Below are 14,411 nucleotides of genomic sequence, written 5' to 3'. Positions count from 1 at the left end.
GTTTTTTCCCAGAACACTGGGAAGACTTGCATTCTTCTTTCCTGGTGTAATACAGTCAGGTCCAAAACTCATTAAGAAAGTGTTATAATGTTTTATGTATATATTTATATATGTATATATATATATAAAAGTATGTATGTATATATATATATATATATGTGTGTGTAATTTATATAGAGGTGGTTATTGCCAGTCTGAGGGAAAGATAGAAAGAAAGAATTTATTTGTAAAGGTGAATGAACCTTTTGCATTCCTAAGCAGGTAACACAAAGGACTACATCCCCTCTTTTAACACTATGTCTCACCTCTGACAAAATCACCCTCATATTAAGACGTGCTAATGAGAGCATTCTCCTCCCTGCTCATTTATGCACAGTTATAGTAAAGATATAACTTGTTACTTGGCACTTGCAAAAAAAACCCAAACAAACAAACTTGTAACTATTATATTAAAAAAGAAAACTGTCAAGCAAATGACAGGGGATTCTCAGTGCAGTTCTGGAATTAGAAGGGAATTGAAAATAAAACTACCAGTTCCAAGGGAGCCTTTTAGGATTCAGTGTTGCTGTACAGATAATAAGAAAGTTTTTAATTATAAATCATATTTGCCTTTGCAAGCAGTCCCACTAAAGGAAAGAGGAAAAATGCATAGACAGCTCAAGCCAAAACAGAGCCCTCTGTGTACCTGTTTTGATTCAGATTAAAAAGCCGATCCTATTCACATTAAGAAATGGGAATGGAGATAATGCAGGCAGCACGCCTTCTGGGATTTTCAACAATTTTCCAGGCACATGGAAACTAACATCAGCTTTCTGTAAAACACTAGGTACTTTGTGAAGACATATTTTGTTGGAAAAGTAACATCTAGAGAGGCAGCTGCTACCAAACAAGTATGTATTATTAACAAAGGACTCAGAAAGCCTTCTGCTCACTGGAGTAAAACAAATATACAATTTAATCTAAGCTCCAAATTTAATTAACCACAAGATAAAAAAATCGAGCTGTTGTTTTTTCACAAGCAATTACGCCCAAATATGATATCGTAGGTGTGTATGAATTTTTCATATAATCATTTGTGCACACAAATAAGGCATTTATGCAAGCAAAGACTAATTGTCTGCACAAATCTTGTCGGCTCAGTGGGCTTTCACCTCGTGCAAGCAGCACCCATTACAAAATTTAGATCACATTAGAGTTTTTCTGGAAACATGCTCATGAAGTTCTCTGTACAGAGTTCTGGTAGTTAAGAGATCAGGGGTGTGTTTCTAGCACAGGTAACGTACTGTTCACATTATTGTGGACTCTTGTGGACATACATGTGTACGTGGCCAACGTCACATCAGCTCAGAGCACTCTCTCTAACAGGCACAGCACCAATGGCCTTATCCTGCTCTCCTTCTGCCTGGGCACTTTGGAGGCCCTGTGTGGTACCTTGGTTTGGGCTCTCACCTGCCAGTGTGCCCCTGTGCTCCTCTGGCTTGTGGAGATGGACCTTTGATGGGCTGACGGTCCCAGGGATGGGCCTGGCAGCAGCTTGCAGAGTATTATTTGGGCTCCCCCTCCTTCCATTGTCACTCAGCTTGTGCAGATGAGCTTTACCTCATAACCTGACAAAAACATATTGAGGCTAAATACAGGTGAGCACTTTGCTGCACACCTGAGTAGTGAGACCAGCCCACTGATTTGACTTAGTTCTGTGTACTGACATGAGCAGAAGGCAGAATTTATTTCTGGCAAATAAATAGGATATTTTTCTTGTTCAAAAATGTACTTTTCCAATCTAGTTTTCTGCTCTTATGGTCTGTAAATGAGATCATACACATGATGCGAAATTGGAACTATTCATTTTTGTTAGAAATAGTCTAATTACTAGAATTTAAATATTTTCTTGACAGGTGACTCATGAAATACATATAGAAGTAAAAAATATGTTCATTAATTTAATTCCACCGCTTATTTTGAAGGCACTTGAGGGGAAAAATTTGTGACTCATGGGAGTAGTCTTTTCTTCTGGGAGTGGTCATTTTGAAGACAAAAAATTGTGAATAAAGAAAGCTATTTCTGTGTGAGATTAGTAGCACTGCCAATAATACAACAGCCTGTCTGTGCAATGCTGTACTGAGATCTACAAAATTTCTTATTGGGGGCCACTAGAACTGACAGGTGTCTAAACTGCTACCAGGCAAGTTTTCTGTAGAGTTGTTGCTGTGCATTGTTTCATGGCACATCACAGACAAACCCTTGTTTTGGTGGTGCTGCACAGCTGGTCACCTGCCTGACATCTGCTTGAGCTTGGGCAGGATTTTCCGAGTCCTCCTGCTCTCACCAAGCACAGCTCCGGGGCTCTGTCCAGGAGCTGCTTTCAGTGCTTATTCATTTGGGAGAGAGAGGGTGGGATGGCCTCATCCTTCCCATTTCTATCAAAAGTTCTGTTGTTAAAGAACATCCAAAGGATTTAGGCATCCAGTGGCCATCCCTAAGTTGTGCCTCAGTGAAGTTACTTTTACTCCAGTTGGAAAGAGGAAGACAGACCCAAAAGTCCATGTTCCACATCCCAGGTCAGGGCCACAATTTTATCTTTGCTATGCAGGACCGAATTTATAAAACAATTTTCTTCTGGTAAACCTATTATAGTTAATTCTTAACCTTTCTCTTTTTTTCACATTTCATTACACTTCCATACTGTGGATGGAATTACACTTTATTCTTGGATTTTTATCATAATTAGTTAAAAAGAAGTATTTAGCCCTAAGGATAATTACAATTACCCGTATAAATGGGTACTTTTTATTTGTGGAAAACTGCTTTTGCAATGAATTTCAATGATTTGATGCAGTAATCTGACCTATTGCTAGAGAATTTTAAAATTGCTGTGATTTAGAGTAGCAAATTCATCTCATATTCTTCTGGTTTGGCAAGCTGAACAAATGGAAGATCCAAGGTGGTCCCACCCAATGCTGCAATAGCTGCAACTCCTGCTGAAAGTTTCGGAAGGGGCAGTATTATGAAAAATGTGTGCAGGTTGTTTGCATTATATTCTTTGCCACTATTAGCATAATGCCTGTTTTGAAATACTTGTCATCTTGGAGGTGTACGACGAACCAAAAATTATGTGACTATGGAAAATCCAAAATATTGGAAGGCCAGGGGAAGGAACTCATTAGAGTAACAAAAAAAATAGGCAGAGAAGGGAAATCAAGAGAACAAACCCTTGGAGGACAAAACTTTGGTTTTCTTTGTGTGGAGTGGGAATATGTGATGGTGTATGGGCTTAGATATAAGGAAGGTATTCCTGTGAGAAAGGGCAATTTAGTGATCACACTGAGAAAGATGAATTTAAATAATGAATTACATAAGGAAGAGAAAAGGACTCAGAGAAAAATGTGGAACAGAAAGCTGAGAGATAGTGATATTTATTGAAGAAAAGAAGTGAAAATTACCAGTGCTGGGAGATGCAGATGATTACAGAGGCAATGAAATCCAGCAGGAAAGGAGGCTCAGGAAGCAGTGGTGTTAATGAAATATGGTAGATCAAGAAGAATAAGAAAAATATTTCTCTGCAGGTGAAGGAAGATTTTGGTCAAAATAGTTCTAATTCAGTGTGAAGAAGTCAAAATGGATCAAAGATGGAGTTGGAAAGAGTGAAAATTATGGAACTAAGAAAACAAAGGCTGAGCACAGCTGTCTGGAGAGTAGTTATAAAGGAAAGCAGAGCTCAGAGAAGTCTTTTCAAAGTCAGTCCAGGAAATACATGGGACAGAAGAAAATTACTCTGAACAAGGGCTATTAGAAAAGATAGAAAGTGAGATGAGAATATGAATTGTTGAAAGAAAGGTATAAATGGATTTAAAAGCAGATGGTTATTTCTACCTTTTTCCTGCTCTACAATAAAAAAGTGTACCATATAAAAGCTTAAGCACTTTTTAGTTTGATTTTCACTTTAAAAAGTAAATTTCATTGGCAGGGTGGGCAAAACAATAAAACATTCAACTAAAGGGTAAGATTTCTTTCTGGAGTGGAAAAAGAACAGGTGATAGGTTGGGTATTTCTTATATAGCTGGAGTAAAAAGGGGAAGATGTCATGTGGAGATCCAGGAGACCTGGAGAAAGACAGGTGAAGCCTTTATCCAGTAAAATTTTATCCAGTAAAAGTAAATAAATGACTTGTAAACCTATTTATAGTTTCTACCATTGTTTCAAGAATAACATAGGTAAAAAAAATACAGTTTTCTCCTGGGAAAGTGAGACAGGCCTTGCAGGCAGGACAGAAACAGTAGCTGCCCTGTATTTTTATTTCACTAAGTCTTACGATGCCATCTCTTAAAAATGCTCTGAGTATGGGAGGGAAACATTGTCCACATCAAAGTATTATGAGGGGGTCCAGAACTCCTTTGAAAAGCAGTGTTCATTATACAGATACAATTATATTATGTAGTATTTATATTTTAAACACCCCTGTCAATGCCGCGATGTTTAAAATATGCGACATGAATCAGGCTCTGAAAGTGCTTGTTTCTTCCTGTTGACCATAACTTATATAAAGTGATGATTTCTGTTTTCTGTTATCTAAAATAGTTAGGTAAGATACATCCCCCTCTAGGTGGGAATGGTTCATTGTCAATGTAGAAGGATGCTTTGCAGTTTCTGAGGGAAAAATGCCTTATTTCGGTGGGATTCGACCTTATAGAGCTTTTCCAACCTTAGTGGAGGTACGCGCTGATTTCGGGAGTAGTCAGTACGTCAGTAGTCAGTCACTGATGAGCTGGATCTTGGAATACACCCCAAAACTATTGGCTGCCGGCGGCGGCTGAGGGGGCCATGGGCCGCGTCCCCCGACAGCGGCACCGAGGGGCGGGGCCGGGGCGGGGCCGGGGCGGGGCTTGGGCGCCCGGGGGGCGGGGCCGGAGGCGGCTGCCTTCCCTCCCCCCTCGCCAATGGGCGGGGCCGGGTAGCCCCGCTGCCCGCCTCTGTCGTTCGGGGCGAGTCCATTGCATCCCGCGCGGGGGGAGCTCCGGACCCGGATGCTGTCTGCCGGTCCGGTTCGGAGAGAGAGGAAGGACCAGGGATAGCGCCTGTGGATCAGAACCAGGCGCGGCCCTGCGGCAGCGGTGGTGGCTGATCGGGCGGGGGGAGCCGCTTTGTCGGTGCGGCTCTCCCCTCCCCCTTCCACCCCCCCTACGTCCCGGCGGGGGATGGTGTGTCCCGCAGCGCGCGCCTTGCTCGCGCGGTTCGGCGGCTCTGCGGGGGGAGGGGGACGGGAGAGACCCGGGCCCCGGAGGCTTTTCCACAGTGAGCGCGGGGGAATAGCGAGCAGGGGGGGAGCGCCCGCTGCTGCCGGCCGGGACCATGTTGGCCGACGACGAGGAGGAGCTGAAAGTCCCGGAGGAGATGTTCAAAGACGTCAAGTTCTTCGTGGTGGGAGACATCGACCCCAAGGTACCGGGTCATCCCTTCAGATCATTCCCGCCTTCCCCTTCGTCTCCCCCCCTCCCGGTGGGGGGGGGGCACTGTGGAATCGCCCGGCTACCACGCGCGGGCTCGAGGCTCGCGCCGTCTCACGGGGAAAGGGCGGGAGTGGGGGGGGACCGCGCGCGCCTGAGGGACCGTGAGGGATGGCGGGGGGGGAGGGGAGCCGGCCGGTCCAGATCCCGGTCCCGATCCCGGCCGTGCCCGCGGGAAGCGCCGCCGCCGCCGCCATGGGAGCCGCGGCCCCGCCGCGCAGGCCCCGCCGGAGCCGCCTGAGCGGAGGAGGAGCGGGCGGAGGGACTTCCTGTGCCGGGCCGGGCCGGGCCGGGCGGGCAGCGGGGGCAGCGGCCGCCGCTCCTCCGACCCGAGCGCTCCGCAGGCCCGGCCCCTCCCTTGTGCCCGGTTCCGTACGGAGATACAGAGACAGGCCATGGGGAAGGTTCGTCACGGGGGGCCGGACTGGCTCTTCCCTCCCACACAAGACCTTCCCGCCTTGGCACGGCCCTGGTACCGCCCCGGGACCGCCCGGTGTGGTGCTGGTGTGGTTTAGGCCAAGGGCCGCCCAGCCCTCCCGCCGTGCCCTGGGGCAGCGCCCTGGGTAATGCAGGTGGCCTTGCAGTGAATAACACCCGAGGTGGGCGAAGGTGGTTGAAACAAAGTTTCTGTGGTGTGTCCAATTAGACAGGTGCTTGAAGTACACCGCATGGAGCTTTAGGACAGCAGCTTCCTGCAAGCAGGTTACTGTATGCTTCACAGTGAAGTTAAAGTCTTTGCCTCTCTGGTATTTGCTGCAGTAAGGTCTTAGTTCAGCGTTGGATTCCTTTAGCTTCCTGTCCTGGCACTCACTGAGCCTCGTATGCCTTATAAGTGACTTGGAGACACAGGCACTGGCCTGTTCAGATGGTTTTCATGCCTATTGTGTTAAAAGAAATACAGTCTAGGATGAATACAGTTAAAGATCAAGATGAAAACTTTTTTAGACAGGTCTTTAGATATAAAATTTAGGTCTTTAGACATAAAATTTTTGACAAAAAAACCCCTACAGCAGCAGTATTATTATTATGTGTATGAGGACGAGTGCAAAAATCCTGTACGACTCTTGTAAATAATTTGTCGTAGAAGTAGTGTCCTGAAAGGCCTGTACTTAGCTGTGTGTTGACATAGGAGGACAGTGAGCAGCTTTCCCATAGAGCAAGTAGACAAGCATTCTCTTAAACTGGTTTTCTTTCTCATGTTAAATTTTATTCTTCTTTGCAGTCAGAGTCATTGTCATAGGGCTTTGATTTGCTCCACACTCAGTGCATTGAATTTTCCTCTGCCTGGGTTGGGTGGCAGAGCTGGGTCAGAGCGAGGAGCCGGGCTGGCCTCAGCTCAGGGCCAGCTCTTGGGAGAACCCTGTGTACTGGCTTAAGCCCAGCTGGCAACTAAGCACAGCACAGCTGCTCTCTCACCCCCTACCCCTAGTGGAATGGGGAGGAGAATCAAAAATTAAGCTTGTAGGTTGAGATATAAATATCTTACCTGAAAACCAGGTAAGATGTAATAGTAAATAATAATTATAAGAAAAAGGGAAAGAAAGAAAACCCCAAGCAAGGGATGCACGATAGAATTGCTCACTGTCTGCTGACTGATGCCAGACTTTGTTCCTGAACCCAGATCAGTCTTTTTTTTGGGTAACTCCCCTGATTTATATCCTGGGCATGACATGCTTTGGTGTGGAATATCCCTTTGGCCAGTTTGGGTCACCTGCCCAGGCTGTGCTCTTTCCCAGCCTTTTTTGTACCTCCTCACTGGCAGAGCATGAGACACAAAAAAAGAGTCCTTGATTTAGTGTTAACAGGACTTAGCAAAAACCAAAACATCAACGTGTTATCAACATTATCCCATTCTGAATCCAAAACACAGAACTGTAGCAGCTACTGAGAATAAATTAGCTCTTATCCTTGCTGAGACCAGGACACCCACTCCTGTGGGCATCCTCTGTGGTACCCTGGGGCACCTGAGTACAAGGAGCATTTATCAGGTGTGTTTTGAGCCAAGACAGAATGCAGGAATTATAAATCAAACCCAAACCATTCTTAGAGTGAAATTTGTCCCATTACTGATACAAAAATTACAACTATATTTGGCGCTTTTTACTGCTTCATATGCAAGTGGATGCCAGCTTGATTTTTTGCAAAGAAGTTTCCTCCTTCATTTTCTGGGGAGGAGCACACTTTGATCAGCTTAAATTTCCAAATGGTTTCACAGAAAACCAGTTACTGTAGTAAATATTAAAACAGCCCTAGCACAAGTGAGCACGCTAATCAAAACAAATCCAAGAGTAAGGGAAAAAAAAGTAATTTATTCAGGTGAATAACTGCAAACCACTGCCTATTAAAGCATATGCAGCATAAATTGGAAGGGAAACAAAAGTCTGGAATTGTGCCTAGGTGTTCTTTGGCAAATGATGGAGAATTAGGCTGCCTCTCAACTTTAAGTCCGTTCCATTCCGTTGGGTGCACTTTGCTGCTCACACCTTACTGAGGCTGATGAGTAGATGTCAGCTACTCCTTTTCTTTTGATAAATGCTCTTCCTGCTTTCCTCAAACATATAAACCCAGACCATCGTGCTTTGGAAACACCAGTTAAAATCAATATTTCCATCAGAAAGAGATAAAAAGTAATGCAATGCAGCACAAGGTCTTTGAACAGGATATTTGGGTTTTGGTTATCTTGTTTAATTTATTTTTTTATGCCCATTGTCCAGCTTCTTAGTTTTGAACTATTCCTCTTGTTTCTTCCAGCACAGATTTTAGTGGGAGAGAACAAGATAAAGTTTTTATTCCTCCCCCCCCAAAAAGAAATTTCATTTAATGGGTATAAACCAATACCTGAAATGCAGGATTTTTACGGTGTTCATGTTAAGGCTTTTCAGCATTTTATCTTCTAGGTACAGATATATGGCTGATACCAGTATAAGTGAGTTCTTTAATTGTGCCAATACAACTTTTCAGTCCAGGCGCTACTTAATCTGAAGAAGTTGTGTATTCTGAGAGGAGTTTTGAAGTCGACATAAGCTAAATTAGGAAGAATCTTTTTCATGACACATAAAATAATCAAATGAATAATTATGTATCGTATTTTTAGTGTTTAAACTACTACATGAAAGCAGTGTAACCTTTTGTATAAGCAGACGTTTTGCACAAGTTCTGTAGTGCAACATTGTTTTGATATTAAAAAAGTCATAGTTTTAGCATATTATTTATAGCTTCTTTCTGATGCTGTCAGATTTGGGTTCTCAGTTTTCATGACGTTCACTTCTTTTTTTAGCCTTCCCCTAAATGAGCAGTTGAATGGGATTGTAACTGTGTGAGACAAGGAGTTTGTGTGCTGAGACTGTTCTTAAATACCTTCTGTTTTCAAAAGTGCTTTATTTGGATTTAGCTTCTCCCACTGGAATGATAGTATCCTGTGTTTCTTTATGGTTAACTGGATTTCCCGCAGGAGGGTGTATTTAGGGGATTGGTGTGCAAGATGGAAGCATTCACTCCTGTTTCTGGCTGTGGTGACAAGAACAGCAAACTCATGATCAATTTTCTTGGTTATTTTAGGGTAATTCTTTTGGTAATATTCATCCATTGCAGAAAAAAGTTGATTTTTGTTTTTTCAAATGGAGTTTTAAAGTCAGGTACTTCAGCCAGGAAATGCCAAAATTGCCTCCTCAGTGAGTGATGATTTTTCTATCTTTGTTTCTCTGCTTAGCAGAAATGCTTTATAAAATAGCCTGATGCTGTGTTTTGGGAGAGTCTCTTTTTCAGTGCTTCTTTGTCCTAGTGAGTGTACAGGGTAGTAAGTAATTGCTTAAGGACCAATTAATTAGTATTTTGTTTGATGAATGCATTGCCTTGCTCTCTGCTGTTCACTGTTGTGGGCAGAGCATCCTGTTTTGAAGGGAATGTCCCCAGCAGGTTTGCAGAGATAGGCATCTGTCCCTGGCAGGTTTTGGAAGATGAACATCACACCAGTTTTGTTCTAAATCATTAGTTCGGAATAATGAAAGGGAAATGAAACAATGATCTTAATTGGCATTTTGAACTTTTGAACTCTAGACTGTAATGTTTTAAAACATTTCTCTCTTTTTCCCCTCTACGCCTCACTACCTTCGTTCTCTGTTCGAATGAAAGTCTTGTTTTTTGGGGCACAGGGCTGGATTCATCACACAGATCTCTACAGCAGAGCTGAGAGAACAGTGAACTCTTAAAGCAGCATCTGCTATTTGGGCCTTGCAAAACTGGGAGTGAGATGTGCTTTGGTGGTTGGGAGGTGTTTTGCGTTCTCTCAGCACAGAGCAGTGGAGTGAGGCACTTCAGTTCCAGCTCCTAAAGGTAAATTTAGGGAGCGTGAGTCTTACTTATGTTTTTTTTTTCTATATTTTGCTAAATCACTTAGTCCTTAGAATTCAACCTCCTACTTTAAAGTATATTGAAACACTTCCAGAGCTATCCTATGCAAAACCAAACACTTAGAAGAGCTTTCTTTCCCTGCTTGAGGGAAATTTGTTTTCATATGTTTTTTTAGGAATACGTATTTTGGAAAAACCTTAACATTTCCCCAACTCCTACCTCATTCTCAGTTATTTTGAAAAGTAGATGTTCAGATGGAATGATGAAAATATAGAAGAGATGTAAACCTTTGGCAGTCAGGTTTTTAAATGTAATACGTTTGGCAACTTCAGGAAAGTGCTGGCCACCTACAAGAGGACAGCCAAGAGAGAAGGTCATATTAATGCATCCATCCAGTGTTAGTTTCTTCTTGCAGTAATGTTTTTCTCCTATAAAAGTTGCTAAAAATTGTTGGCTTTTCCCTGTTCTCCTTTGGCTTTAGGTTATCCAACTTCTGAAAGCTGGGAAAGCAAAGGAAGTTTCTTACAATGCACTGGCCTCACATATTATTTCAGAAGATGGGGACAATCCAGAAGTTGGAGAATCTCGAGAAGTTTTTGATCTCCCTGTGGTAAAAGTGAGTGATTCATCCATCCATGATATTGTCGAAGTACTGACATAGATATTTTATTGTTGTAACAAAATATTCATCTTTGGATGATGACCAAATAAAACGGGTCTTTAAAAATGTTACCTTCTTGTTACACAAACTTTTATCCTCACTTGACTTCTATTACAGTTCTGTTCTCACCTTCCTGTTGTTGCTCTATTGTATCTATCATCTGTGAGATGATGTCCTGCTAGCTCTACTTTAGAAATATTTGTGATGGGAAGGTTCTTACAAGCTTCTGGCAACAGAAAACTTTAATTTAGAGTAAGTAGTAGATTACTGAGGGGTGTTTTTAAACACATATATAATTGGCAAGGTGCAAAATTATTTTGTTGATTCTGCATATGTATACTATGCTAATTACAGACTACAGGAACATGTAGAAAATTAGGGGTTTTTTCCTCTTTATTTTAGTTTTTTAAGGGGTTTTTTAGTCTTTTTTTTTCTTTCTTACACTGGAATTACACTTTATTACACTGAAAAAGCAGTATTTTATTACTACCTTGCAATAGTGGGATATTTTTTCAGTGAAAAATTATGGGCTTCGTCTTTGCAAATGTGAACTTGTCACTCTGGAAGTCATGAGAGAGATTGGAAGAAATAACACTAGAATTTCAGTGCTGGTACCTTTGGGTACATGATTTTGGTTTATTTTTTCCATATGGGTACAGGTGGCAGTAGAGAATTTTGATAGGTTTTGTCATAAGAGTTCACCTGATGGTGTAGAACTGTGAATTAATTCTAAAAAATGAAAGGTGCTTTGGCTAGGGACCCTTACGGTTTTAATGGGTGTGCTGGTTAATTTTTAGTTCCTTTTTCTGAAATGCTTTTTGGTGTAATTTTAACTTCATAAACAAGGAAACTGCTGCCATTTTCATGAGAAGGAGGGACATCAATGTCATAGAGAGCAGTTCCTGCTTTCTAATGCCACTCAGATAATTTAATTTGCTTCATAACTGCCATCTCATTTGCCAGATGAGAGCAGATCTTTCACTAATGTCACTTAGTTTGACCTGAAAACATCACAGCATGATTTGTAATCAGGAAGATCAGACTAAGTATTAGGGGACTGGAAGTCAGAGGCAAAAGTAGCTGGTTATAGGGAAAAAGGAAGATAAAAACTTAAGGAAGGAAAATACCCTTTTTTTTTTCCCTGAGGATTGGGGAGTTAGAAGTTAAATGTTTTTAGCTATTTTTTGTATTATTCCTTACAAGGGAAAGAGAATAACAAGAACTGGGATGCCGTAAAACACTGTTGCCACAATATATTCTTTTGCTTGTCTTTGAGGGAAAGTAATTTTATACTGAATGTGATGTTACTCTTTGCCCATTCTTCCTTACTCTGTTGAATTGGGACCAGTGTCCTACATCTCCTTCATTTGCTGCCACCTCCCTGTGTCCCTTTGAGCCCTTCTGTCCCAGAATACTGTCAGGTAGAGGCCATCAGTGCTCAGCAGCCAGCACTGTTCTGTCTTTAGAAAACTCATTCTGTGTAAGGTTAGGGTTCTTCACTCCTTGGTGATGCGTGTAGGGTGGGATTATCTGAATTATTTTTTCTTACAGGCAAGGAGAACTGCAAAAAGGGAGAGGATGAATAAATGCTGTAAATGGCATGGGAGAAGAGGGTTGCTACACAACCTTTGAGCTGTCTTTATGCGAACTCTTGCAAATAAATGAAGTCTTTTTTGTAGACTAGGTGCAGTGTCTGTGAAACACTTAGACTTCCAAATCTGGAACACATGTATTAAAACTAGCTATAGCATGAACTTGGAAGGTAATTCATTTAGACCAAGGTTTTTAATGTCTTGTGGGTTTTGTTTTCTTCAGCCTTCCTGGGTGATCTTGTCTGTTCGCTGTGGAGCTCTTCTGCCGTATCCTTTTAAGTTCAAAAATCTGTAGAAAACATGGATACCATTGAAGGATTCAAGACTGTTTCAAATAGGTACTGCTTAAATTTCTAAAATGATTGCAGGTGTTCTGCCTGCCAAGATTGCAGTGTGCTTGGAGCTTCTTTGTCTTCAGTTTTCCTGTCCCTTTGCCTATTTTGTGTTTCACAGGCACTTAGAGGACAACTGTTATGAAATGGAAAACAAGAGGTGGTAGGTGCAAGAATCCAGGTGTTCATATTAGGAATTCAGGCCTTAATGTGCTTCAGGGATTCAGAATTCCTGTTTTATACCCAGTAGTTTAAGGTGCGTGCCTGTGCATCGCACTGTGTTTCTGTGGTGTGGTCTAGGCTAGTGATCTTGGTCATTTTTGTCTGGACATAATAAATGTGTTTATTGTCCTTTCATCATCAGGATGAGAGTGTTTAGTTGCTTATGTCACACATCTCTAAACTTTTTTGTGTCCATGAGGAGTGTTCACAAGAAAAACCCTTGGAATTATCTACATTTTCAGGTTTAAGTAACCTAGCATTTCATTATTGACGTTCTTTCACATGAAGAAGTTGCACTATTAAAAAATTTGTCTTCCATCTGCAACCAGGGTTTTTTAAAAGGGTGCTCTTAAGAGCTGACGTTATTGGATACCCAGAAGAGAAATAAACATGAAACAGCAGAGTGATGCAGTCCATAACTAAATTGTAGCAATAAATGTGGGAATGTAGCCCTCAATGGCTATTGCTCAGGAAGTCTTTATTGTGGGGACATTGGAATGGCCAAATGAAAAGACCAGGTCTCAGTAGGGTCTTGTTCTTCAGTTGCATGGAAGAAGGAAGTTTTGTACACCTGTCAGCAATAAATATGTCCTTGGACTTTTGAGTTTCTAGCACTTCATGTCCTTAGAGCATGGTGGGTTTAGGTTTTACTCTGAGTCTTATTGTGCTCACTAAAATGGATTGTTAAGTCTTAACTTTGTTTTATCCTGTTTCAGTCTCTTTATGACTTCTAGTGCAGTGACATCTGGCCTTTCGTTAGGGATTTAGGTACTGCCATAATGAAAAAAATACAGTTGTTAATAGGAATAGCTTAGTTTTTCCAGTTGATAGCTTTTGGACACAGTTTAGGCAGAAGTTTGAGACTGTGCATTTTTGTCTTTTGTTTATGTTTTAATTTGGTAATACTCGAAGTGGTCATTGAATTTCTGAAGAACCAAGTCCTAGAAACATCTTGTGTCAGTTAGACATATGGATCTAATAAGAGCCTTAAGGATTTTATGTTGCCTTACCAATTCTGGTGCTTATTTGATGGGCATTTGCCTCTCAGTTGCTAAAGGTAAAGTTTAATATAGAAAGATTTAATACAATGTAAAAGCACAGTAATTTTGTCTGTTTCTTAGTGGAAGTTGTTTTCACCAGGGAAGAACTTAAGAAGGCAGAGTGTTCTCCTGTGCCTTGCCACTGATGTTTGCAAAGTCTGACTAACCTGCAGTGGAAGGGAAGTAGCAGAAAAATGAAGCTGGAAGCAGACTTAGTGAAGAAGGAAAAAGAGTTTCATGTGTGAAAACCTTGGCTATAATGCCGCAAAGGGGGCTGGCAATTTCTTTCACAGCAAAAGCAAGAATGAGGAGGGTGTATTTTTCCATGGTCTTGTACAGATAAAAGAGCACTTCTGGAGTTTTGTTGCTGGCAGGAAAAAAAGTGAGTTTTGCTGTATTCCCTCTTTTGTTTTATTGTTATGCTACTTGTAACTGTTTTAAGAGAGTCTGTTTCACTCCTGTTCTTTAGAGAGTGCAAGCTCCAGGTAAACTGATCAACCTCTTAAAAGTTAAATACCGACTGTTTGTGCTTTATGTGCTCGCAGTAGGTACTCAGGCAGGGAGTAGACACGTGTACCCTTACGAAAGATCCAGTACTGAATTTCTGCCTTGGATGAAATGGAGAACAATTTAGGATGTTCATCAGGCTTGAACTCCTTGAGGTATTCTGGGTAATGGCAGTTATTTATTCTTAAGTTTTAAATTGCTCTGGG

The 14,411-nt window shown here is 41.8% G+C and overlaps 1 protein-coding gene across 1 annotated transcript in view; it reads left to right on the top strand.

Annotated features, from left to right (window-relative positions):
- Positions 1 to 5,005: 5,005 nt before the first annotated feature.
- Positions 5,006 to 14,411, top strand: part of PAXIP1 (PAX interacting protein 1) — a 32,758-nt gene continuing 23,352 nt past the window's right edge. Inside the window, exons 1-3 of the mRNA XM_048324636.1 lie at positions 5,006 to 5,436; positions 10,333 to 10,467; positions 12,328 to 12,371. Coding sequence (XP_048180593.1) covers positions 5,347 to 5,436; positions 10,333 to 10,467; positions 12,328 to 12,371 — 269 coding nt within the window. The 5' untranslated portion in view covers positions 5,006 to 5,346. The remainder of the gene's footprint in view (positions 5,437 to 10,332; positions 10,468 to 12,327; positions 12,372 to 14,411) is intronic.

Source organism: Corvus hawaiiensis, chromosome 1, assembly GCF_020740725.1.
Source record: "Corvus hawaiiensis isolate bCorHaw1 chromosome 1, bCorHaw1.pri.cur, whole genome shotgun sequence".
Lineage (NCBI taxonomy): Eukaryota > Metazoa > Chordata > Aves > Passeriformes > Corvidae > Corvus > Corvus hawaiiensis.
This window is presented reverse-complemented; position numbering and strand designations above follow the sequence as displayed.